The 27,424-nt window shown below is 23.7% G+C and overlaps 1 protein-coding gene and 2 non-coding genes across 4 annotated transcripts in view; all 3 read right to left on the bottom strand.

Annotated features, from left to right (window-relative positions):
• Positions 1 to 27,424, bottom strand: part of LOC122853361 (aryl hydrocarbon receptor protein 1) — a 94,154-nt gene that overhangs the window by 25,535 nt on the left and 41,195 nt on the right. For both annotated transcript variants that reach the window (XM_044153789.1, XM_044153790.1), the window contains exon 2: positions 26,689 to 26,879. In XM_044153789.1, coding sequence (XP_044009724.1) covers positions 26,689 to 26,879 — 191 coding nt within the window. The remainder of the gene's footprint in view (positions 1 to 26,688; positions 26,880 to 27,424) is intronic.
• On the bottom strand, positions 7,807 to 7,913 carry LOC122853596. The gene has a single exon (XR_006373933.1). It is a non-coding gene; the product is annotated as a U6 spliceosomal RNA (small nuclear RNA).
• Positions 15,839 to 15,910, bottom strand: Trnah-gug. The gene has a single exon. It is a non-coding gene; the product is annotated as a tRNA-His (tRNA).

The raw sequence follows: 27,424 nt of genomic DNA, 5'->3' as shown, positions 1-27,424 counted from the left end.
TTTTCAAAATTTCAAGTTTAAATAATTTTATTTTAGATATTTAAAAAATAAAAGAAAAATAATTTTAAACATTACAAATGAATTTACATTTAATTCAAAAAATATTTAGTATTTTTATTCAAAAAAATAAATAAAAAGAACTATTATTAAATGTAAAAAAGAACAAAAAAATAAAAAAATTAAAGTAGTAAGTATAGTTACTGGAAGAAAGGTTAAAGATTACACCTGATAATAAGTAGTTTTACCTATTTTTAAAATTGTACCAAGTAGACATATGAACTATTATAGAGCATATATTTTGTCTCGGTTTTGAGGCGCCGGTATATCTCAATAATATTTAAATTATGGAATTGTTGAATTGTTGTATAACAGAGAGTGTATTATCATCAGACTTTAACTTTGTAATCCACCGATGGAAACATCAAGAGGGCTACTACATAAAACTACTCCACCTCTTAACTTTTTGCAAGGTCATATTATTCACAAGTTACTGCTGCTGTTGTTGATGTTGTTGTTGCTGTTGTTGTTGTTATTATTATTGTTGTTGTAACTTGAAACTTGAAACTTTAGCTCATCTTATAGACTCCAAGATTACAGACATTATATTTTTACTTCATATGTAGATTCAGCTTGGGGGCAAGGGCGGCCCCTCAAAACGTATCAAACATATCAAACCGTGTATAATATTCAAGATGATGAGCATCAGAATTTAGTTCTCTTTATACACAATAATATCTTGTAAATTATAACATGACAAACAAAATATTTCTTTTTTTTTTTTATAATTTTTTTTCAAAAAACTTTTTTCATTATAGCTTGTTTTTATAATTTTTTTTTTTTTCTATTATTATTACGCATTTGTTTGACAGCAGATATGGAGATAATAGTCATTGTAACTGTAGTTAAAGGTAGATTTGTTAATAATGGGTGCGAGAAAAGTACAACTCCGCCCTATCCCTGTTCCAAGGCGATAATATCTTGTTGATTACACAACAGACCCCTCTATATTATCAAAGTTTCGATGCAATATTTACAATATTATATATATACAACGACAATTTTACAATATGTTTATTTAATATTGTTTTGAATTTAAAAAAAAATTAAATTTATTTACACAATGTTGGGGGAATCGAATGGGCAACCAATCGGTAGCCAGTTAACTTAACAATAACAAAAAAATTAAATAAATTTTTAAATATTGGAATAATCGATGAAATAATGGCATTAATAAATTGGAAAAAAATGAAATATAAATAAATAAATAATAATATTAGCTGAATAATAAAAATAAATTAATAATTAATTTGATTAATTTATTGAATAATATAATAACATGAATTTTTTTGTTTTTTTAATTTTTATATTTATTTTTATAAAAATAAATACACAAGAAATAGTAATGTTTTATAATTTAGATAATGAACCGAGACCGTGGTTGAGTAGGCAAAAGCGTTGCCTACGGTAGCAGGATGCTTGAGTTCAACTCTATCTGTTTTACATATACCTATATGCTTTCCTCAGCTGAATTGAATGGATTCGAAGTGTTAAAAACGTTATTAACGGAGATGTTTGACAATTACTGTGCATCCGAACTTGAGGGCAGTTATCTTCTGGCATAGAAAAAGTTGAGATGAATATAATCTCGCTTATTCTATGCTAGAATATATAACTGCCCTGAATTCTGAATAATTTTTTTCCAACGACCATATGGGCCTAAATGCACCTATTCTCGTCTGATTGAATTGAATAAATTTTGATAAATTTTTTTAAATAATCGTTAAGGTCTTTTTATGAATGAAAATAAATTTTTTTTTTATTTAAAATTAATTTTTTTTTTTTTTATAAATATTATTGTCAAAGTACAAGTACATTAGCTGTTATTTGAAATCATCAAAATATTCATTAAAAATTTAATAATTATAGCTATAAAAGAAACAAAAAAAAAAAAAAAAAATTTACTGTTAATTATTAGGTTTAATGATTTTAAATAAAATTTCATCGGTTTCAAGTGATTTTGAATAATTAAAATGGCTTAGAGCACTTTATATATTTTGAATTTAAAATTTGAATTTTTTTCATCAAGAGATGACAAATTTGAAATCCCATGAAAGATGTTTTATTGTGCTTTTTTTTTTACATTATGTAATATTATTATTTACAATTGTGTGTATATTGTGTATATCTGTATATGACATTTCATATTTGTATAAGTGTTCAAGGTACAAGGTGTGTCATTATATTTCTGAGGGGATTAAATTTTCAAGATTAATCTGCGTTTTCATTAGTCGCACAATCGCGGTGGTCGTGTCATTTAAAAAACAAAACAAAATAAGCATAATCTTTCTCGTGTGTTTTAATTCGTATTTTCAATTATCTAATTAATCGTGTGATTACGCACTAGCAGACGCCAAGATTGAGGGATAAGACCCGGTTTTACTCCAATCGCAATATTTTTTCTTTTTGATATTCATAAACTTTGTTGATTTTTTATTTCTCAATTTTCATTTGATATTATTAATTTAATTATATTTTAATTATTTTCAGTGTATGCAAAAAAATTTTCTGATAAAGCCAATTAGATAAAATATATTTATTGCTTTTTCATATATGCATATATGATCATGATTTTATTATCAATCATGATTTTATTATCAATCGCTTTTTTTTTTTAAGAAAAAAGAACAGGGATATTTTTTTTTATAAAATAATTAAATAAAGCCCGCACTATTGTTTGTATTTTTTAAGCTTCAAATTTATTAATTTTGCTATTTATAAATAAAAACAAAATATTTAATTATTTATTGGGGTGTTTCAATATCTCCTAATATTCAATTGAAAAATTTCACGAATAACTTATGATAATTTATTAATTTTTTTTAAATAAAAAAACAATTATTTTTTATTGTTAGCAGGTGCTTTTTTTTCGGAAAATAAAAAACAAAAAAAAAAAAAAAAACGACAGAGATAGTCACTTGTGTTTTAATATTTTTTATAAATAATAAAATAAAGCTCAGTGCTTATACAGAGTTGGAGCTTTATAATTATTAAAATTTTAAACAATAATAACACACATAAACCCTATCTTTATAAATTAAACGAATAAATAAATAAATTTAAATTGTCTAAGTCCATATAGTTCCTATCAATTGGCAGAAAAATTATTTTCTCAAAAAAAAAAAAAACCTACAATCTTCTTTTATAAATCTCCTTCCGTAAATACATAACTAGAATATATGACTCCAATTTTTCACATACATAAACAAGCAAAAAATAATACAACTATTTAGTAAATATTATTCTTCCAATAGTCCATGCGTATTAATTTTGTTGAAAAATTTTTTTCCATATCCCTCTAGAATTATTTGATTTACAACAACATAATGATGATATAAAAAATATAAACTTGTGTACATTCTCGTGAATATAAAATTTCTATATTGAGACTTGAGTGCAAATGAAGTCACATCGACCACCATATACGTTTTTTTTTTTTTATTTTATTTTCATTTTTAAATTTCGTCTTTCTCACTCTCACTAATAACAAGTGTGTATAGCAACACTATGTGAGAGTAAAGGGTAATCATTATTCTACGAGTTTACCCATGCACCCGTCCTGAGCTATTAATCTCGCAGTTAGTTTGTTAGTATATATCCATAAGCACAACGACGATAAATAATCGAAGAGGGGTGATCATTTTTATCGTGTATACGCTAATTGTTATTTACGAGTGGATATAAACTATATCATGGCTTTATTAAGCATGAGTATCTTGCTGAGAAAAGGTACTATGTCTCAAACCAACAACTACTTTATACTCTCACACACAAACCCATATCCCGATTATTCCTTATTTTTTTATCCATTTTTTTTTCTCACTAAATTTTACTATCATCAAGTACCAGTTTTTTTTTTTTTTTTCATCCTTTTTATTCACTATTTTAAACACTAATCAATTTTATCATCCATGCACATCTTAGTCAAGTCATGATACAGTAAATAAAAAAATTTTATCAATAAAAATATATTAATCATCAAAGAAATAATGAACATAAAAATAATAAATTGTAATTTTTTTTTCAAATCAAATATTATCTAAATAAAATATAATTAAAAATTTCAAAATAATTTTTTTAATTAATTTGTATTTTTAAAAATTGCATGAATATTTAATTAATTAATTTTGATTTTTATTTGTGTTAATTAATAATGCTAAATATTGTAATTTGAATTTAAAAATTTTTATTATTTTTTTTTATTGTTTTAGTAAATTTTATTTTACATTGTTTTTGTTTGAGATTTTTTTTTTTATAATTAAAGTTGAAGAGTGTATATATAATTAATTTGAAATTGAAAAAAAAATTAATGAAACATGTGTTTTATGTTGTTGTTTTTTGTTCATTTGGATTTGAGTATAGTGAAGTTGGTTAATGTGAATAAAATGAATAAAAAAAAATTATATATATATTGGATCGTGCGGTGGGAACAAACGCAATTCAATATCGAGCATTTTCACGGTCGAGGTGTGGCTAGTGTCTGATTTACTGCAAATGACCAAGAATATAACTCATTGTCCAAGAGGCGCGATCGAGAATCGAATGAATCGAATAAAATATAATAAGGAAAAAAATAATAAAAAATTACTAGGGTGATATTATATTCCATTCAATTCAAACACAAAAACATCTACAATATTTATGATGATATGATATACATAAAAAAACATTTTTTTCTTTCACGATAAAGTCACTAAATCACATGGAATCAATTAAATTATTTTGAGTAATAAGAAAAAATTAATAATAAATGCTTCAACAAATGTTTCATATTATATTTTGATGATTTAAAATGACAGCTAGTGTACTTGTACTTTGACAAATACAATTGTGAATAATAATATTACATAATGCAAAAAAAAAAAGTACAATAAAACATCTTTAATGGGATTTTAAAACTGTCCTCTCTTGATGAAAAAAATTCAAATTTAAATTTAAAATATCTAAAGTGCTCTAAGTGATTTTAATTATTCAAAAACACTTGAAACCAATTAAATTTCATTTAAAATCATTGAACTTAATAATTAATAATAAATGTTCATTTTTTTTGTTTCATTTATAGCTATAATTATTGAATTTTTAATAAATATTTTGATGATTTGAAATAACAGCTAATGTACTTGTACTTTGACAATAATATTTATAAAAAAAATAAATTTAATTTTAAATAAAAAAAATTTATTTATATTCAAAAAAGACCTTATTGATTATATAAAAAAATTTATCAAACTTTGTTAAATTCAATAGGACGAGAATCAGTGCATTCGAACCCATATGGTCGTTGGCAAAAAATTATTCAAAATTTAGGGCAGTTATATCCTAGCATAGAATAAGCGAGATTATATTCATCTTAACTTTTTCTATGTCAGAAGATAACTGCCCTAAATATTGGACGAACAGTGAAGTACGAGAATATAACTACTGACTAGTCAATCAATGTTCAATTGCTACCGATATCAAATCAGATGACAAATTATATATTCAAATCTTGATTTGAACTCAAGCCCCCTATCACCGTGGGCAACGCTCTTGCCTACTCGACCACGGTCTAGCTTCACTATCGAAATCTATTAAAAATATTATTTTTTTTTGTATTTATGTATTTACATAAAAATAAATATAAAAATTTAAAAAAAAAAAACAAAAAAATTCATTTTATTTTATTATTCAATAAATTAATCAAATCAATAATTAATTTACATTTATATTTCATTTTTTTTAAATTCATTAATGCCATTTTTTCATTGATTATTTTAATATTTCAAAATTGATTTAAAAATAACTGCAGCATATTATTATCAACAGATAAATAGATATTTCCATTTTAACAATATTCAAATCCATGAATCACTGGTAATATAATCCCTCAAAAAAAAACGAAAAAAAAAAAAACAAGAAATTTTAAATATTAACGACAAAATAAATGTACATAAAAATCAATTAATAAATAAATCTCATAAAAATATAAATAAATAGTAATAAAATCAGACTATAATAAAATATAAAAAAATAAAAATTTCACTTGGATCGTGAATCTCAGCGACACCGGGGGTCAGATATTTCGCGTGGTTTCTCATTAGCATCATAATAACGAGCCCCTATGTCTTTTACTGGCTATTTACGATGGCATACAACCAAGTTGATGCGTATTGGTGGTGCGTATATTGCACTCGGTTAGTAAGGTGTAAGGTAACATCACACACAACTGGACAGGGACCACCCTGGTGTAATATTTGCACTCGTGACGTTTCATCGTTGCCACTTTTTTTTATTTTTTCCCTCTTCCAAAACTCTGGTCCACATGCATAATACCTTTTTTTTTTTTTTTAATTTTTTTATTTGACAAAACCAACGAGTCATCTTGCTCACTATATATAGCGATAGCTGCTATATATATTTTTTATTTTGATTTTAATATCATTTTATATGTGTGTATATAGACGATTAGGAATAATGTTTGGCTCAAGTGTGTGTGTGTCCTCATCATCACCGACTAAATTATAAAATAAGTCGTCTTAAAAATACTCGTTAATATGTCAAATAAAGAAAAAAATAATACTGAGATCAAAAGGATACTGAGTCAAAGTTACAAGATATGCCATCAAGATTATGGGTAACATAAGACCAAAGTGTCATGAAAACGTGTTAAATATTTCGACGGTCTGGCTTCAATAAAAGGTCACTGACTCAAAATAGTATCGATTACAAAATATTTTATCAAACTGATAATAAAAATACTTGAGAATTTGAAAAAAAACCTAAAAATTAATTTTAAAAAATGAGATTGACAAGTTGTAAATGTTAAAACTTAAATTCCAACTTGTTTTTTAATTTTTTTCTTTTCATTTAAATTTTATTTTTTTTCATTTAAATTTAACTGGATTTTTCAAAGGATAATTTTTGTTTAATCGATCCGTTAAAGTTACTTTTAAAATTTTTTAATTTATATCTATAAAAATTAAAATTAAATGAAAAAAAAAGGATAATTGTTTGAAAGAATATACGGCAGAGTTTTGTGAACGCGTGCCGGAGACCCGCAGTCGCGTAATTATGCGGCTTCCAACTTCCTTTATTCACTTCTGTCTTTCTTGCCTGGTGTATACATATAACTCCCAACCAACCCCATTTTCCTAGCAACTAGAAAAGAAGAGTTCAACTACCCCTGACTTGTTTTATTTTTATTTCATTTTATGTTTTTTTTTTTTCTTTTATTTTAGAATGGTTTGGCCAAAAATATGCGGTAATTTAATGCACAAAAGTTAGAGAAGATTGTACACTAAGATCTGATTGTCTTAACGCGCGATAAAATTCAAGTGAGATAGAAAAAAAGGGCACCCTTAAAAGGATAGTTTTGTTAGAAGGAGCGCACGCGCCAACTTCTGGGCCCGGAAGTACTTAAATCCGTCATGGCACCCACCGGAAACAGCTCTGAGTCACCATTACTTTTTTTTTTTTTTTTATTTTGTAAAAATTTTTCTATGTTTCTATCTCTTTCTTCACGAGGACTTATTGATTTTTCTACCCGGCTATTTCTTGTGATTATTTTAAAAATAATAATAACGAAAAAACCTAAATTTTTAAATAATAATTTTTTTTTTTTAATTGAAATAAATTAGACAGTAATTAAATAATTGTTTGTTAGTATTTTTTATGATTGTAATTTTAAATATAATGAACAAATTACAATTTATTTATTACAAGAAAAATTATTTATAAGAAAAAAAAATAAATATTGATAAATATTAACAAAAAAATGTGGAACGCTTCACGATTTTGCGTGTCATCCTTGCGCAGGGGCCATGCTAATCTTCTCTGTATCGTTCCAATTTTAGTATATGTACTGCCGAAGCAAGTACGACAGGGTGGAATTTTAAATTGTATATATACTAACCAAACGCTACATGTCCACTTGCGAGAAAAATTGACGCTTCATTTGTTTAATTATATCTCAAATTATATTTCATCAAATTTGATAATTTTTTTACCATTGGAGAAAACAATTTAAAGTCGAATTAATGCATGCAAAAATATTATACTAATTGAGGTTGAATTTTATTTGATAAATCAAATTGAGGTGGATTTATTTGGTGGACATATTACAACATGATAGTCGGCAAATAAAATCATCAAAGTTATCACTTTATTTTTTGGCTCGAAAAAAGCGTACATTAATAATATAAAAATGAATGATTAAATTAATGCAAAATAAATGCTCAATAAAAATATTTAAAAAAGTATAATATTTTTTTAATTTATAGATTTTATTTGTCTACTAGACAAACACCTAGTCAATTAACCAGAATGACTTTAATAATTTTATTTCAAATTAATCTTTATCCACATATTTATAAATACTTTGCTAAATTATTTTTTTACCAATTTACTTTTTAAATTTCGTTACAGTTTGCAACTTCAAGACTGATATTTCAATAAATACTTTATTCAATTTTACAAAGCTTGCATTGAATTTTATATTAAAGCACAAAGTACCATTTCATTGGAAAATAATTTTTTTAAATAAATAAAATCACATGAAAATCAATGAATTGTTAAAAAAAAAATACAAGCGTTAATTTAAATTTAATTTGTTAAAAAATATATTAATTAATGGAAAAAAAAATCTATTAAAATTTATTTTTCATAAATTTTTTCACGATCCGACATTCCATCAGTTCAATAAATAAACGCATTAATTTACGATGTTTAATATGACTATAACCAGATCAAAAAAAAAAAAAAACCGATGATGATGATACACATATATGTCTTTAAATAAAAATAAAAAAACGAGTTCAGAGAGTGCAGTATTATAGTTAGCACAAAAATCACAGGGATACTTGGAATCATCAACAAATAATAAAAAGAAAAAAAAAAAAAAAAACGAAAAGAGAGTGGACGCCGCCCGGTTTTGGAACGAGAGAACCCAATACCGATATTTAATACGCGTGCAAGAGCGCAACGGGATCCCAAGGTATATACAGTGGCCACAAGATCATAAAAATCTCCATGACGTTTTAGCCCAACACATATACCACCAGGTTAAATCCAAAAAAAAAAATCAAATCCAAATCAAAATAACAAAAAAATATATTTTAAATTTTTAAACAAAAAAAACAATAAAACAAAGTGTTGGTTATTGATCCTGAAAATGGAATTATTACAGTTGCATTCTTCATAAAATTTATTTATAAATATTTTTTATATTTTTTAATAATCATTTTTATTATTTGAGGTTTCTATGATGCTACCTTGAAAATCGATCGAACGTCTTTAACATTTACCATCAGAAAATTCGCTCATTCGCTTCTTCTTCTTATTATTTTTATTTTATTTCTTTGATGTTTATCGTCATCATCATATGATTTGCCAGTCCAACTTGTTTTGCGAATTGCGAATTACCTTTCGTCTATATACTCAAGTCAATTGGATCAATAAAATTTATATTTGTTCAGCAAACAAATCGATTATACTGTCCGCATGTGCAACGATAAAATATTAATAATTTTTTTCATTTATAAATCCATTGATGCTATTGATATGCGACTTTCAAGTAAACGATAAAGATATAAAAAAAAATAAAAATATGATATCATTTGATTCTTAAATTTATTTATCATTATTATTATTATTTTTTTTTTGTAGATTAAATTGATAAAAATATTTCGAATCTCATTTATATATATTTTTTGTTCTTTATTATTTATATGTATTTTTTTTTTTCATTTTGAAATAATAATAGTGGAGGGCACGTGGCAAGATGTGCCAAGAGCCAACTGGATGAATTTTTTATATATATATTTTATATTTATTTTAAGGCGTATTGTAGTCCAAATGACAAGGGGTCGAATCTAGTTTTAAATGTGGAATTGATGGTTCCCCGAGGCCACTTTTCTTCACGATTATACTCTTCATTTATCTTTTTTTTTTTTTTCCTGTTTGATCTGTTCTCCAGGTGATAGCCGTCAGTTTTATAAATTTTTTTTTTTTATTTATTTACTTTTTTTTTATATCCTCATTTAGCTTGGAATAATTAAATTTTCCTAGAGTATATTTTTTTATTTATTTATCAACAAAATAGCTTCAATAAATTTCACAAAATAATTACCTTTTTTTGTTCGTATTATTAATTTCCTTCAAAACTATTTTATAACACGAATAAAAATTTTACAAATATAAAAATATTCAGCAATAATTAACAATAACATAAATTAAAAAAAAAAAAAAAATATATAGATCAATTTTATAAATAAAAAAAAGCTCTTTAACATGTTAATTATACAAAATTGTGAATAAAATTTTTATATTTTTTTATACCAAGTAATTTATACATAGGAAATTAAAATAAATACAATTTGCCTCAAGGAGTAATATAATAAAAACTTGAATAAAAATGTTTTTATTCAAGCTAGTATTTTATTATTGCTATAATAACAAAAAAAAAAAATAAAAAAATAAAAAACCCAAGTTTAAAAAGTGTAAAACTTTCGACGTTATTTTTATTATTATTTTTTGTATATATTTTTGGTATAAAGAGTGTGTCAGACAGTAACGAATGTAAAAAAAAAAAAAAAAAATAAACGAGGGGGTGCCTGTCAGTACTCTACCTATGGGATTCCACCCTTTTTTTTACGTATAATTGCTTTGTTTATCGTCCCCAATCAGAGCTCACCTGGTTTATTAGCATATACACTAAATTCATATTCTTCAAACTAACATTGAGCCAAGGTACAACCCTCAACCCTTGTTACTCTCTTTTTCCTTTATCCATTTATTAATTTTTTTTGACTTTTTCGTAGTTTTATACTCTTGACAATTTTCACACGATCAAAAAAATACACTCTAATAATTCAAATCAGCAGAATAAATAAATTCAAAAAAAAAAAAACTAATAGAATTTACTTGTTTATTGGAAAAATAAATTCCTGATTAAATGGAAAAAAAAATTAAAATAAATATTTTACTCATGAATATAGATCCCTGATGGTGTCGCAGTCAAACCGCGGTATTTTTTTTTTTTTTCCACTTGTGATTCACCCTTTTCTCTGCACATATATAAGCAGCCATTTAAAACTTTTTTTAAAATTTTTTTTATTAATTCGCATTATTTTAACTGAACCGTGCAAAAGGTAATTAACATTTTATTTATATTTTTTTTATTTTTATTTTTATAATAACAACCAAGTGTATATCAAATAAAAAAAAGTTTATCATATTCTTACAAGTAACATGGAGTGTATTTTAAATTATTTTTTTATGATATAAAAATTTATTCAACGGAGGAATGAAAAAAATTTATTATAAAACAGTCAAAATTAATATTTAAAAATTAATTTTATTTATATATTAAAATTAATATATGATTGTGATTTGTTTAAGTATGCCTCGGTGGTTTAATTTGTGGTTAAATGTTGTCAATATTTGATACCTTAATCTTGACCTACAAATTTTTATTTGAATTTTATTTTTAATATATTTATGATTGGCGGTCAACAAGGTACTATTTCAGAATATATATATGAAATGAAATAATAATAAATCGAGTTTTCATACGGCGAATATATGTCTGTGGTTGTTTTAATTTTTTTTTTGTTTTTAATTTTATTATGTGTCTACTAACCTGATAGTCACATTTGAATTTATATACTTCACACGCAATGTAAGTGTGCTTCAGATAATCCCGCTTCAAATTACATGTGAAAGTGAATGAGTGCTTCTTTCAGTATCAAATGACAATTTGAAGCAGTGAAAATCTCTTCAATCAAGTTTTTTTTTCATTTCTGCAGTATATTTTTCGGCTTATTAACAGACAGATATGACAAATAAAAATATATAATGAAATAAGATTTGTCTGTAATAATTTCTTCAATTAATAACAGCTTTAAGAACTTGGTTGATTTAAATTTAATTTAATTTTGATAATTATAAAGCTCCAACTCCGTAAGCACTGCGAGCTTTATCTATCCCAGGTAGAAACTAATGTCAATTAGATGTCAATTGATGTCTCTGAAGTCTAAAATTGACATTAGTTTCTACCTGGGTATAAAACTAATTAGAAAATCAAATAAAAAAAATTTTTTTTTTTGTTTTGAAGAAAAATTATAAAAATTATGATTAGATTTGCAATTTTTATATAAATATAATAATAAGAAAATAATAAAACACCCGAATGAATAAATAAATATTATGTTTTGATTTATAAATAGCAAAATTAATGAATTTGAAGCTCAAAAAATATGAACAACTGGGCTTGATTTAATTATTATATAAAAATATAAACAACCGTCTTTATTTTTTCAACAAAAAGCCATATCTTTGAGTAGAACATTGAACCAAAGTGATTCATAATATATTTTAAAAATGGTAACACTATTGGCACGAAATACGGAGGAATTTACGGGGACATTTATACAGGTTACGGGGAAACTTACGGTGATCATAGCCACAATTGAGTGTGTGTAAGACTGTAATTACATGGTGTGTGAAACCCGCGAATGTCTCCGTATTTTCCCGAAATTTCCCGGTATCGGTGCCAATAACGATTTCGTTTTAAAAAACAACTAGACACGTGGCAATCAATTTTTTTATTTTTTAGCTAAATGACAAGCAGCTGTTGTTTCTATTTTTTCAAATATTTTTAATGTATTTCAAAGTTAGTTTTGCTTTATGTATAAATCCAGAGAGAAATGGGCTTTTATTTATCTGAATGAACGCATAAAGAGCTTCTATTATTATTACTATCATCATAATCATTGTAATTATTATTATTATTATTATTTATTATGATACTGTGAGAGTTACCAGGTGCAACTGGCACAAACTATCTTTCGATGAATTTACAGCTAATCATTTTACACGCCTATTTCAACGCTTGGATACCGTGAAATATTGGTCTTCGTTAACTACATCCCAAAGTGCCCTCACTACATTGATATCAACATATATATATATATTCTCGGTTCAATTAGTTTTTAACAATTTTAAAAATGATTATTGATTGTACTAAAAAATATAATTATTTTTAAATGTTATTTTGAATATTGGATTGAATTATTTATTTATTTTTTTGTTTTTTTAGTTGTGAAAATAATGGGAAGAATTCCTAGAGATTATAAAATAATATCTTCTAAAATTACAATCACAATATTGTTAGTCATGCATGTCTAATATTATTTGACAAATACACGATTCAATAAATTTATTTTTTTCGCTCTTTGTGGTGTCGGCAATGGCAACTATATATACACAAAATTTATACAATAAAACCGCACAGTAGACAGGTAGTTTTATGGTATTTTAATAAAATACTTGATATGCCTTGTTTATTTTGCAACAAGATACACAAATAAATTTATAGATGATTGAACATTTTGATTTTTATCTAAATATTTTACCAGTGTTTATTTAAATTTTTTTTGATCTATATGTTTTTCGTTTTATTTATCTCTATAATTATTAAATTTTTGATGAATATTTTGATGATTTGAAATAACAGCTAATGTACTTGTACTTTGACAATAATATTTATAAAAAAATAAAATTTAATTTTAAATAAAAAAAATTTATTTATATTCATAAAAAGACCTTATTGATTATTTAAAAAAATTTATCAAAATTTAGGGCAGTTATATCCTAGCGTAGAACAAGCGGGATTATATTCATCTCAACTTTTTCTATGTCAGAAGATAACTGCCCTAAATTATGAACGAACAGTCCTCTACATAAACATAATTGATAATAACGCTGAAAACCACTTCGAGAGTAATATATTATTAATTTCAGCTAGAGAAGATCTATATTTGAACTCACGTCCCCTGTCACCGTAGGCAATGGTCTTGCCTACTCAACCACGGTCTTGTCTCATTATCAAAATTATTAAAAATTACTATTTCTTTTGTATTTATTTATTTTTATGAAAATAAATATAAAAATTTAAAAAAAAAACAAAAAAATTAATCTTATTTTATTATTCAATAAATTAATCAAATTAATTATTAATTTATTTATATTATTTAGCTAATTTCATTATTTATTTATTTATATTTTATTTTTTTTCAATTTATTAATGCCATTATTTCATTGATTATTTTAATATTTCAAAATTGTTTTGGCCAGTGTCTTGTCAATTCTTCATTTATAAGAATGCATCACACGATAGTATAAATTAATAATTTTAATAATTCTTAGAAAAAAGTGTTGTCAATGTCTTCAAATATAGACACATTTGTATATAATATTTATGGTGACGCAGGCAAGTGCATAATGCACGAGTGACCTCGGTTGTGCACTGAACGATGCATGTAATAATTAACTTCATTAATTTTAATTTCTGTGTAAAATGTATTTGCCTTATTTTGCGTACACTAAATAAATTTATACATATAAATTTTCCAACTTTTTAATTTGATAAGCTTATATATATATTTTGTATATTAAATGTCGCATGTCCACGAAAAATTATTTTACAATAACTGGGAAATTATATTTCTGATTCAACTGATATCTCTCAAAATTACCAGTCCTAGATTTTTTTTTTTTTTTCTTCTACAAGACGCTATCGATTGCCACTAATCTTTTTAATATTTTTTTTTTTTTATAATATTTTTACATATTATATATAATCCTCATAATTACAAAGTTTTTTTTTTCATTAAAATTTTATCTGGAAAAATTATTAATTGTGAAAATAATTAACCAGTGTGTCAATCATCATTGCGGAAGAGTTATTAATTTTTAATTTTTTCAAGAAATATTAATAAGAATTATAGAAAAAAAAAAAATAAAAAACATTGACGACATATCGAGTTCGACAGAAATTTTCAACATCCGGACTTCGCCCTGGAAATGAACAGCGTCAGTTTGTAATTAAAAGTTTTCGCATCAAGAACTTCCAGACACAAGTAAATTTTCTATGTGCTCCAATACATGCACATAACTGTTTTACTTGTTTTTTTAATGAAAATAACATGTGTGTAAGTTTTCACACACATACAACTCGATTAATTGTTGTATCGTTTATATGCAAAGTCCTATTCTCACTTGCGTATTATTATTTTTTTTTCCTTTTTCTTCTTTCGTGTGTGAAAGACTATGAGAGTGCCCATCATCATCATCGATGCCGGATTCTGATAGTTTACTTAATATTTAAAATTTATTATTCACTGATTTTACTGATTTTTATATTAATTTATAGATCCTTCAAACACTGGTTATGTTTTTATAATTTTTATTTGATTCATTTTTATCAAAAAGGGTTTTAAAAAAATCTCGAGTATTTACATTTATCGTGACAATGTGTAATAAATGTTTGAGCGGAAAATATATACGAAATATTAAAATTAAAATAATAACGATGTGTATTTACGTTTTTTTTTTTTTTTTAATGATAATAATTAATTCATTTAATTTTTTTGTTGGTGGTGAAAAAAATAAGACAGTGTGATTTGAATTTTTAAAAAATACGTAAAACTAATTTTTGAATAATAAAAAAACTAAATTATTAATTTAATTTGCAAAAAAAGTTTTTAAATAATAATTTAAATGTTTTTCAATTAAAAAAAAAAACTAATGTTTAGTTGAAAAAGTTACGTGAACATTGAACACTATTGATTATTTAAAAAAAAAAAAAATAAAAATCATTGATTTGTTAAAAAAAAAAAAAAGATTCAATTTAAATGATTAATAATACATTTTAATTATTATTTATTATAATTAAAAGAATGATTAATAAATTTTTTAAAATTGTTTAAAAAAAAAAAAAAAACAAAAAAAAAAAGGGCTTCCTTGCCGCGACCCGGATTCGAACCGGGGTTGTCACGGCCACAACGTGAAGTACTAACCACTATACGATCGCGGCTACGGAGGAAGATGGAAGGAAGACGAAAAATTGTATACTTGAAAGTACGAGCCAGCCGGTCAAGCTACCTGAGTAAATATAAAACCCAAAAATAACCAACAACTTATTATTTAAAATTAAAAAACAAAAAAAAATATATAAAAGTGAAAAAAACTTATTTTAAATATTGATTTGGCTATTTTTAAAATTGAAATTTATTTAATCAATAATTTAAATTTAAATAATAAAATTTCCATTCTATTTTTAATTTAAAATTTATCAATTAATTTTTTTTTTGTCATTAAAAATTATATTTATGAATTTATCGTAATTTTTTCTTATTTTTTTTTTTTAATTTTTAAGTAAAAAAAGTACATTTAAATTGTCAAGTTATTTTTGGAGCAATATTATTTCGTTGTAATATTGATTAATTAGAAAAAGTAAAGAAATATAAGTAGATAATTTGAAGATAGTTGTGTTGGGTTGTGCCAGGTGGTCTTGTGATGATGCGATCGTGCCATATGCTACAAAATAATCTACTCTCGTTGAGTGGCTATTTGAGGGGGTGCCAAGAGACCAACCAAACATAGACCAACAAAATACTAATTAATTCCCCGTATAGCTTTGTTCTAGTTGAATTATAAACCCTGCAAATATCTACCCTATCTTTCTTATTTTTAATTTTTTTTTTTTCCTTTTTTCAAATTTTATTCCTTTATTTTTTAGTTGAAATTTATTATTTTATATATGACCCCTGTGTTGACTCAACCAGCTTTCCCACAAACTACCACATTTTGTGGTGAATAAATTCTATTTTTAATAAATAAATAAATAAAATTATATAAATTAATTAAATATTGAGTTAATGTTTAAATTCCCATTAATAAATTAAATTTAAAAAACAATGTAAATTTAGTTTTTAAATTTTTAACATTTTCAAGTGGCAAATTAACATTTCCCTTGAAATGAAATTTTCTAATCTTTTTAATTTAAACAAATAATAAATGTTAAAATAAAAAAATTATAAATAAAACATTTCAATTTTTTAAATTAATTAATTTTGAAATTGACAAAAAAAAAAAAAAGACTGTTGATTTAATATTTCAATGGAAAATTAACACTCAATATTTGTCAATTGAAAATACTAAATAATACCAAATTAAGTTTAATTTTTTTTTTAATATTAAATTCAATATAAATCACAATTTTTACATTAAAAAAAAATTAAAAATCACATATTTTTATTTCCAACTAAACCCATGAAAAAAAAAAAAAAAAATTCACCATTTTAAATGGATTAAAATAATTTTAATTTCAATTAAAAAAAATTAAAGAATAAAAATTTTTTTGACAACAATAAAATTAACATTAATCAAGACTTTAAATTAATATTTAATATTATATTTATTTTAAAAAAATTCAATGAAATTATTTTGCACAAAAAAAAAACAAAAAAAAAAAAAAATAGATAAAGACCTCCAGCATTGAAGTTGACTATTCTAGAAGTGAAAAAAAAATACAGTCTTTGTATAATTAGTGAAACTTTGCAGACAAATACTGATGGGACATGAAAAAAATAAAAATAAAAAAATAATAATAAAAAATAAGCGAGTAGAGTGAGGAGAGATTTTACTAATCTTTGGCTAAATGCCATTCTCTTGACACATCAAAAAATCCCACGATCATGATTATCATTATTTTTCTTATTGTATAAATATAAAATGATATAAAATGAAAAAAGCAAAGTTGATGTGCTCGTGAAATGACACGATGGTCCAAGTGACTAATAACACAATCCATCAACCGGTGACTTCACACAGCGCGTATAATGCCAGAGCGATGTTGTTATGATACGCGTGCTTTGAATTTGTTTCGCTCACAAGGTTCACGGACATATTTTTTATATCATTTTATTTTTTATATACATTTTGTATATTTTAACAATCCCATTTATTCTTTTTTTATTACATCAATGCTTGTGATTTTATAATCCACTCTAATAACCGTTATATAAATAAAAAAAAACAAAAAATTTAATTCATTTTTTCCCTTTTTTCTTCATATCATTTCCACTTGATTTAATTTTCACCTGGATTAATGATACTTTCAATTTTCTAGGGAATTTTTCGAATCATAATTTGTCATTATTTGCTATGGAAAATAAGTTGTTACATAATTTGTTTTGGAATATATATGAAATTGAAATTTAAAAATTTTAATTAGAAAAATTAATGTTTCGTAAAGTAGAAAATAATTCTTGGTATTATAATTTTATATAATTTATGGTAATAATTTTCTAATTGATATATAATTTTTTGTTTTATTATTTCAATGAAAAAAAAATTTTTAATTATTATAATTGGTTGAATTAAAATTATTTGATTTCTTTTATTTTTTAATTCCGGCTATTTTAAAATTCATATCAATATACGATAAAAATATTTTTAAAAAATTATTTTCTACCCATTCTGTTGTCTATTAAGTAAAAATTTAATTACCAATAATTTTATTAACAAAAAAATAATATTAATAAATAGCCAAACATATGCTTAACCACCTTGTCGATTAATTAGAAAATTAAATGAAAAAAATTGGACAATTAAAAGTTTCAAATAGTTTTAAAAAAATTTCTTAATTACCAGTAATAATTGCTCTTAATTAATAAAGAATTTAAATTGAATAAAAAGCATCACTATTAATTTTTCATAGCATATATACTTGACCATAAAAATATTAATATTTTTATTAAATTTTTACAACTCTTTGATGACAATTTTAACATAAAAATTTGATGAATTTTTAAATCAATTTTCTCTAATTAAAATCTATCATTTAATAATTAAATTGCAACTAATTTCTCAACTCTTTCAAGGGCTAATTAATAATTGTTATTAAATTTAAAATTAGATAATTAAAAATTTAAAAAATACCTGTCGATAAATGTGGACAAATTTTTTTTGGGCATTAATAAAAGCTCATAGAAAAAGTTAACCTTGTTTGATAAAAATATAAAAAAATATACAAATCAAAGTCAAGGCATAGCACCAAAATGACTGGCAATACATGCAAAGGTGTCTTGTTCAGTAGGTCAGTAGTAGCAATATAAAGCTTCGGGGCCTCAGCTGATTTTGCCGTGGCGTGTTGGACATGATGCGTGCAAGAGTAACTTGCTCAAACGTGTGTGTTCAAACCTCGTGGGCACGTTGTTTCTCAACTTAGTCATGATGCATGTACACCTATCCAACATGTAACTCCATATATTTGTATATAAACACTTGCATATATAGATGTATCAAAACTAAACACTCAAGTAAAGTTGTTCAGTCGTGCAGAAAAATCTGGGACGAACAACAAACAATCTGTGTGCGTGCAAATCATATTATTATTGTGCAGATTGTGCTCAAATATATTTTATTATTTTACGTTTTTCTTATTGTTTATTTTAGTTTTGTTTGAAATCCTTGACTGGCAAAGATCTTTTGCTAAAATAATGTCACTTTACACTCGATCAATTGGTATTTTTTTCTAATTTTTTTTTTACTTATTTTAACGTCAAAATTTTTATTCATGATGCATGATAGATTTGAAAAAAATATTATCTCAAGGTAATCGTTTATTTACTGAGGAAAATAATTCTTTTTTTATATTTATTTTAGTTAATATACTTATAACTTGAGCTTTTAATTTTTTTAAAAATTTTTTATCAAAAATTGCACGAAAGGTTTGATTAAAATAATTTTTCTATTTATTTATTTCACTTGGTAATTGTTATTATAAAATTATAATAACAATAATATATGAAAATAGATGAAAAAATATTTTAAAAAATTATAATTTTTAAGGTTTTTTATAATTGAGTAATTGACTTTTAAATTGCAGAATTGCAGCAATTATTTGGCTGAAAAAAATCATTTTTCAAATTGAATTTCAATTTTCGATTGGCTGCTTTAAATAGTGCAATATTTAAATCAAAATTATAATTGAATAATTTCAAAATAAACGACTTCAATAAGCTTTTAATTAAAATTCTTAAAAATTTTTTTAAATAATTTTTTATTGTTTTAATTTAATCAAAAATAAATTAAAATTCAGCAGTTTTGTTCTTTCAATTTTGAGTTAAAAATTTATATTTATAAATTATATTCATAAACAATAATAATTATTAACACAATCTAAAAAATTTATAATAAAAAAAAAAAAACGATTAAAATAATAGAACAATAATATTTTAATTTATTTCAATTTAATTTAGCATTAATACAATTGGATATAATTATAATTTTTTTTTCTTTTTTCCATTTCAATTATCACAGATTCAATGTCAATTTGCAATAAAAAAAAATTGTTAAATAAAACAGAGTACATGCTCAATGCTTGCGTTGAATAATATCCAAGAATAAATTAAATCTTTGAGATTCGCTTGGATTAGTCCAGCCCGGATGCAAAAGATTTCTACAACATCTTTATAATATTCCAAACAAAATAGCAAAATCTTAAACAAAAAAAAACATAAATAAATAAATAAAAACAATTTGAAAAATCATAGAGATCGAGAAGCGTGTCGTTACGACTTTATTAGTTTATATCAAGTTTATTATTTTTTTATATTTTTAAACAACAAATATATATTTAAAAAAAAAAAAAAAAATTTTTACATTCACCTATAGTGAGATGAGCTCTGATCGTTTGGCTTATTAATTCATTATGCGAATTAATGCGCGTGAATCACGTCAGGAAATATGTTCTTTTACGCATCTAATATAATTTATGAAAAAATTAAATTGACATGTACTGTATCTCGTCGGTATTTAAACAATTAAACTAAATTTTTTTCAAACATAAATTCTAACATTTTTATACAACAATTAAATTTCAACTGCCAGCTTTCAAAAAAATTTCAAATTGTTTTTTACACAAATAAATAGAATCTTTTCAAAAAAATGAATCTAAAAAATTAAAAATAATTAATTAAAATTAATTTCAAATTAATTTTTATTCTTTTATGATGAAAATAATAATTTTTTTCTCAAATTTTCATAATTCTTTGAATGATTTTAGTATAAAAATTTGAATTAATTTTTGAAAGGGAAATTTGTTGTTAAAAAAAGAGATTGAATTAAAATATGACATAAATTTTATAAAGTTTATATCAAGTATTATTATAACCAAGCTTATTATTGTATGATAATAAAAATAATATTAAAAATAACATAAAGAAAATATGTACTTGTTCATTAATAATTAAAATGATTATAGCAACATTATGCAGTTAAACCCATTGTAATTATGGCAGTGAGGATAAAGGAGGAGTTTCTGTAACAAATGCCCCATCAGAACAACCAAGACGATCTTGCTTGCTGATGCTTTCATACATTCACTGTACTTTGGAGAACATAATAACACCTCTCGCTATCCTGCACTCATTCTTATCAATAATTTAAAATCTTTTATATTAAGTCACCAGTGAATATAGAAAAAAAAATAATTATTTAATATTGTTAACTTTGTTTATACTTTGTTGATGAAAATTTAGAAATTTCTTTTTTATCTTGTTTTATTTGTTATTTTTTTCTAATGAAATAAATTTTTTTATTTTTATCATTCGAAATTTAATGAAAAATAAAAATTAAATTATTTAATAATTTTGTTACAATTACTTGGATTATTCAAGGTTAAATTACATAATTTTATCTGATTAATTTTGAATTTAAATATTTATTTTTTCCTTCCTATTTAAAATTTGAATAATTAAAAATTCAATTATCAATTTGAATGATAATATTTCTTTATTTTTAATTGAAATTTATGAAAATTATTTAATATGAATAAATAAATAATTGAAAATATTTTCTTTGTATGAAAATTAAATTAAAAAAATAATAATCGAGTTGATAATTATTAAAAATTGAATAGAGATCCAAAGCTCAATAACAATAATGAAATAAAAATATAGTTTAATTATTTACCAGCTAATAAATCATGAATGTTTAAATGAAAAAAAAAAATTGTTAACATGACTTTAAAATATATTTTTAAATAATTATTTATGCAAAACTAAATCACCCAACATCTGCACAGACAATATCTCTAAACGATCTTAAATTTTTGTCTTATTTTTATTTAATTTCAGATAAAAAGAGGCAGCTGTTTTTTTTATATTTTACTTCAAGTTATAATTCTCATTGAAATCCAATGTTTTTTCACGTCACTCTTAATTCTCAATCTCAAATGCAAATTTATAAATTGATTTTTAAAAAAATACGTCAAGACAGACAAATGATATTTGAAAAACAAATATTTAATTTGTTAATATAATTAAGATAACCAAAGAGAAAAAAAAAAAAATTAACTTAAAATCATGTTACAGTTTTCTTCAAGTCAATTGAAATTATAATTTTAATTTTTCAAATATAAATTTGACATAGCTGGGAATATTCATCACGATATTAATTGCCGATTTTTTTATGAGACGGTTAATGAGTTATAATATATTATATATAGATCAAAATGAGTGCTTTAAACTGTTGGCGAAACGATTAATCCCTGATATACCGGTTTGAAGATATTTTTTTTATTTGCATACATATATCAAAAAATAATTCAAGCGGAAATGTTAATTATTATTCAGCGGCTGATCACCAAGGACCTGCACCTGCCATTGGAAAATTCACACAAACCCCAAAAGAAAAAAATATTAATAATCTTATATACTATTTATTTTTTTATTTCGATAAATGTTTATAGTTGAATTTTTACCTCGAAAATCAAACATGTTATTTGATTCATTGCAAATTGATTAATGCCTATTTATATAATTATATGCATCGGCAGTTTTGATTCAATGCTGGAGGTCTTTATCTATTTTCAATTAATTTAATTGAAATAATTTTATTTGTTTATTAAAGATATAATTTATTTACCACAAAATGTGGAAGTTTTCTAGAAAAACTGGCTGAGTCAACAGGGTTTGTAAATAAAATAACAAAATTTGGACTAAAAAAAAGGAAAAAAATAAAATTTAAAAATCGTTCATTTCAACTAGAATAAAGCTATTAAATATAAAAAAAATTAAAAATAAACATTGAAGATTAAAACATTAACATTATTCTAATAAAAAAAAAATAAAAAAAAATTATTATGACAGTGATAATAATAAAATGCCACTGGTACAGCTCTATCCGATACGCGCTGTCGCCTCCAAGATTTACGACTTACCTGTCAATTTAAATATAAAAAAAAAAATAAAAATTTTTTATTAAACTAGTTGTTAATAATAAAAAAATCACAAAAAACCATTCTTTATTATTTTCCAAATGTATTTATAATTATTTAATAAACATTTTATATTTTTGATTATCAGTTGATAAAAAATAATAATTTTGACGAGAATTATTTTTTTGTGGTAGATGCAGTTACCGATGTGTATGTATATATTAATATTTGTAAGATATTAAAATGTGCATGTGTATGTGTCAGTGTTATTCAGAAGCCGCATGTCCAGGTGCCTGGTAAATACTAAATGCAAATGACGAGTAATAACGAGAAGGTAAGCGTATCTCCGGCTTGTATCTTTTTAAATATATTTTTTGTGTATGTGTGGTTCGCTTTTAGCTGGTTGTATCATACTGGCTTTGTCAATGTGATTATTTTTTAAACTCATTTAAATGTATATGTTTATATACATGTTAAAAAATTTTATGATGTATTCAAGTTTACGATATATTGAGCGATCAAACAGTCGATTATCCTGATGGCGTCGGTCTGTGAACACAAGAATTATTTTTTGCTTGCTTTTTTTTCATTTTGATTTGACAATTTATTATATATTTGATTTTTTAAAATATTTGTATTTATATTAATACTAAATTATGCTTATTTTTTTTTCATATTAAATTGGATTTAATTAGTATTTATTTGACGATAAAATTTTATAGAAAAATACTCAATATTTCGATTTTTTTTCACTTGAAGATTTCGTTTTGAAATTAAAATATTATTAATTTGTTTATAATAAAATAAGGTATTAATTTTATTGATAAATTAATATTAAAATTGATAAATGTTTAATAGAAATATTTATTATAAATTTTTATGATTATTTTGATTATTTCGTTCAAATTAAAACGCTAATAATTTTAACAAAAAAAAAAAAATGAATTTATGTTTAATCATCTTGGCGATTAATTAGCAGTTGAATTTAAATTACATTGTCGTAGGGTGACGAATCAGTTTGACTATAGACTTGATTATGCATTAAAACAAAAAAAAAAATAGATCGTCAAAATGAAAGAGGTGTAGGAGATGAGGAATTATTAATCAACTGTTGTAATTAATGATAGAACTAGCCAAGACATCTGCCTGTGACTTTGTTCTCTATCAAGTCACATGGTTATTTTTATTTATTTATTTATTTATTATTTTTTAAAGCAGCAATATGATGACGCATAAGAAATTATTCCCATCGAGTTTCTTGTTCTTGTTTACAACCTCAAGAATCATTACATAAATTGTCGTCAGAATAAAACGATTTAGGCTAATTTTAAAATTCAATTTTTATTATTTTGATAATTTGATAATGAAATAGGTATTAATTGTAAAAATTCGTAAACTTGGTGGTTTGATATTTAAAAAACAACCCTATGAAAAAAAAATAATTCAACACTGTGGGACTATGGAAAGACTGAAAAATCCAAGTCTCACTTTTGCCAGTAGCAACACCGTGGTCAAAGATTCACTATCTTGTGCGAAGCAAGAGCAAAGAATTGAAAATGAAAAAAATAAAAATCAGTTAAATAAAAAGACAAACAAAGGTGACTTTAAAAATAAAATAAAAAATAAAATAATAATAATAAAAATAACGAGAATGACAGAATAAAATAAAAATTTTTCAACAAAAGTTTTTATACATATTTTTTAAATGACATGAAAAACTAATTAATTTACAAAGCAAAAAAATCTAAAAATTTATAATTAACATAATTTAAAATTACAATAATAATAATTACAAAATTAAAAATTATATTTTTTCAATTTCAATGTAACATTTAAATCTGCAAAAAATAAATCAAAAAAAATTATTTAACTACAAAAAATTTTTTTATTTTCCTAAAAAAATAGAAAAACTATTTGAAAATAAATTTTTTTTTTTAAATTTTAATTGTTGTTATAGAGTTAACAATTAATTAAATATAATATATATTTATTTTGTTGTTTTTTAAAGTCGTTAACATGGCTTAAAACATTAGTCGATATGGTGTGAGAGATCTCGCGACCTTGCGACCCATCGTCCACACGATTAAACATTGCGATATGGGTGTTCTTTTAAGCCCCTCCAATCACATTGAAAACAAATGAATTTACTCGAACGCAATGTTGCTCTGCGTGCCGATATAAAACTGCAACTTGAAATAACTGGAAATCGTGAAATGCAATTTTTTTTTTTATTTTTTATTTTCAAATTTGCCCTTGTGGTTGTGTTCAATGCAGTCCGGATATAACTGAGCAACTTGCAACATTGTAATAACAATAATAATAATAAATTTGCGAAAAAAAAAAACAACAAAAACAACAGTAACAACAACAACCACCCACATTATGGGTTGACCAGTTTTTGGGCTATCATAAGAACACATCATTGAGAGACGACATTGAGTAAAAAATAAAAAAAATTTTTTAAAAATATTTTCGACAATATATACCTATTAAAAGAGTGTGTGAAACAATGCTACTGATATTTTGCTACTGTTTGGGTAAGGTTATGTTGAGCCAAGGTAGAATATGTCTGGTTTATTTTAAAAAAAACCCCGGCGGGGACTGGTGATATATACTTGAAGATTCATGATACCGCACGGAGAGAGACGAAGACTTGCTGATTTGCTTCATACCCTCAATTCACATTTTTTTTTATTTTTTAAATCTTTGGCTTTTTATTTGTGTTGATTAAAATTATTTACTCTCTTACACTTTTGTCAATTATTGTTACGTTAATTTCCATAGGGAAATAATTTTTGGGAAACAGTTTTCGCGATTGGGTAATGGTGGTAATGGGACCACTTCTTGTGGAAATAGTTTGATGAATTTTACAGATTTTCTTGTGTAATTTGTCTACGTAAAAAATAAAAAAAAAACCGATAAATGTTTTGACAGCGTGTTGTTGATTACTAATTAGTTCTAGACTTGTCATTTGAACTTTATTTTGATCGGTACGAAACAATTGATACGTGTACTTTTAAAAAATATTTCAAAATTGAAAATAAACACTTGTTATAACTCTATTTTAAAATTACATTTATCAATTGTTTCGTACCGATCAAAATAATTTTAAAATTAATACACAATCAAATTCGATTATGTATTAATTTGAAAAATATTTAATTTTAATTTTTTAAAACACTCAGAAACAATGCAGATAAACATGAATTTCCTTGAAAATTTAATCCTCTTGATTTGATATAAAATAAAAAAAAAAACAAAGACAAAATTATGTTGATCACTTTTTTTATTTTTCTTCTCATTATTTTTGTGTTTTTCATTGTGTTTTTCATCTAGTCTCCAGTAATGAGTACATCGCGTGTTTACAATTGATACAAACAACTTTGAAAGAGGATAAAATGATTAGACTCTAACAAACTTGAGAAGAAAAAGAAAAAAAAAAATGACAGATAAAAAGATATAATATTTTTTTTCATTTCTTATAAGGAAAAACACAATAATTCTTTGAGTATGAAGATGAAATAATTAAATCAATATTTTCTTATGGTATTTTAGTTGATGATGAAAAAAAAATTTATGAAGCTTACCTTGAAAGTAACTCTTGGTGCGAAGATAACTGACACTGAGTCGAAGTATACTCAGTCGATCCAATTTACTCAAAATGTTTTGCTCAAATGGTAATAATGAAGCTAACGTATCCAATTCGGCATTTAATCTTTCACGATGTCTTTTACTTGGATTTGATTTTGTCACGCCGTCTTTTTGTGGTGGTTTTAAACTGAAAAAAAAAAAAAAACATTTTTAAAAAACATTTAAAACAATAATTTAATATTTTTCATTGTAAAAAAATTGTTTAAACTTATTTAACGGATTTAATTTTTTTGGTGTTTGTCTAATTGAAGCAATGATGAAGAAAATATTATTTTTAAAAATTAGAGTTGTCTTTATATGTGAGGGAGTCAAAGACACCGCCGCGACATAATTTTATTTTTTTTTTTGGACTATATATTTACGAATAATTATTATTCTTACTGGTGTGTTCAGTCAATGATCTAAAAAAGGCAAAACAAACGCCAAGGGTTTTTTACTTGCTGAAAAAGTTGACCAGATTTTTCGTTTTAATTTTCTTTTTTTTTTTTATTATGAAGACGAGTTCTTATCTTTGGTTATTAACGGTGAGATGTTACTTCTAAACATGAGCATATTCAAAAAGCCAAAAAAAAAATATATAAATAAATGCTTTGATAATTTTATTTAAACATTTTTTTATTAATGTCAATTAATTGTTTTGTTAATTAAAAAATTTGTGGATTTTATTTTTGA

The sequence above is a fragment of the Aphidius gifuensis genome, linkage group LG3 (genome assembly GCF_014905175.1).
Source record: "Aphidius gifuensis isolate YNYX2018 linkage group LG3, ASM1490517v1, whole genome shotgun sequence".
Taxonomy (NCBI): Eukaryota; Metazoa; Arthropoda; class Insecta; order Hymenoptera; family Braconidae; genus Aphidius; species Aphidius gifuensis.
Note: the sequence above shows the minus strand (reverse complement) of the source record. Positions and strands in the feature narration are given on the sequence as shown.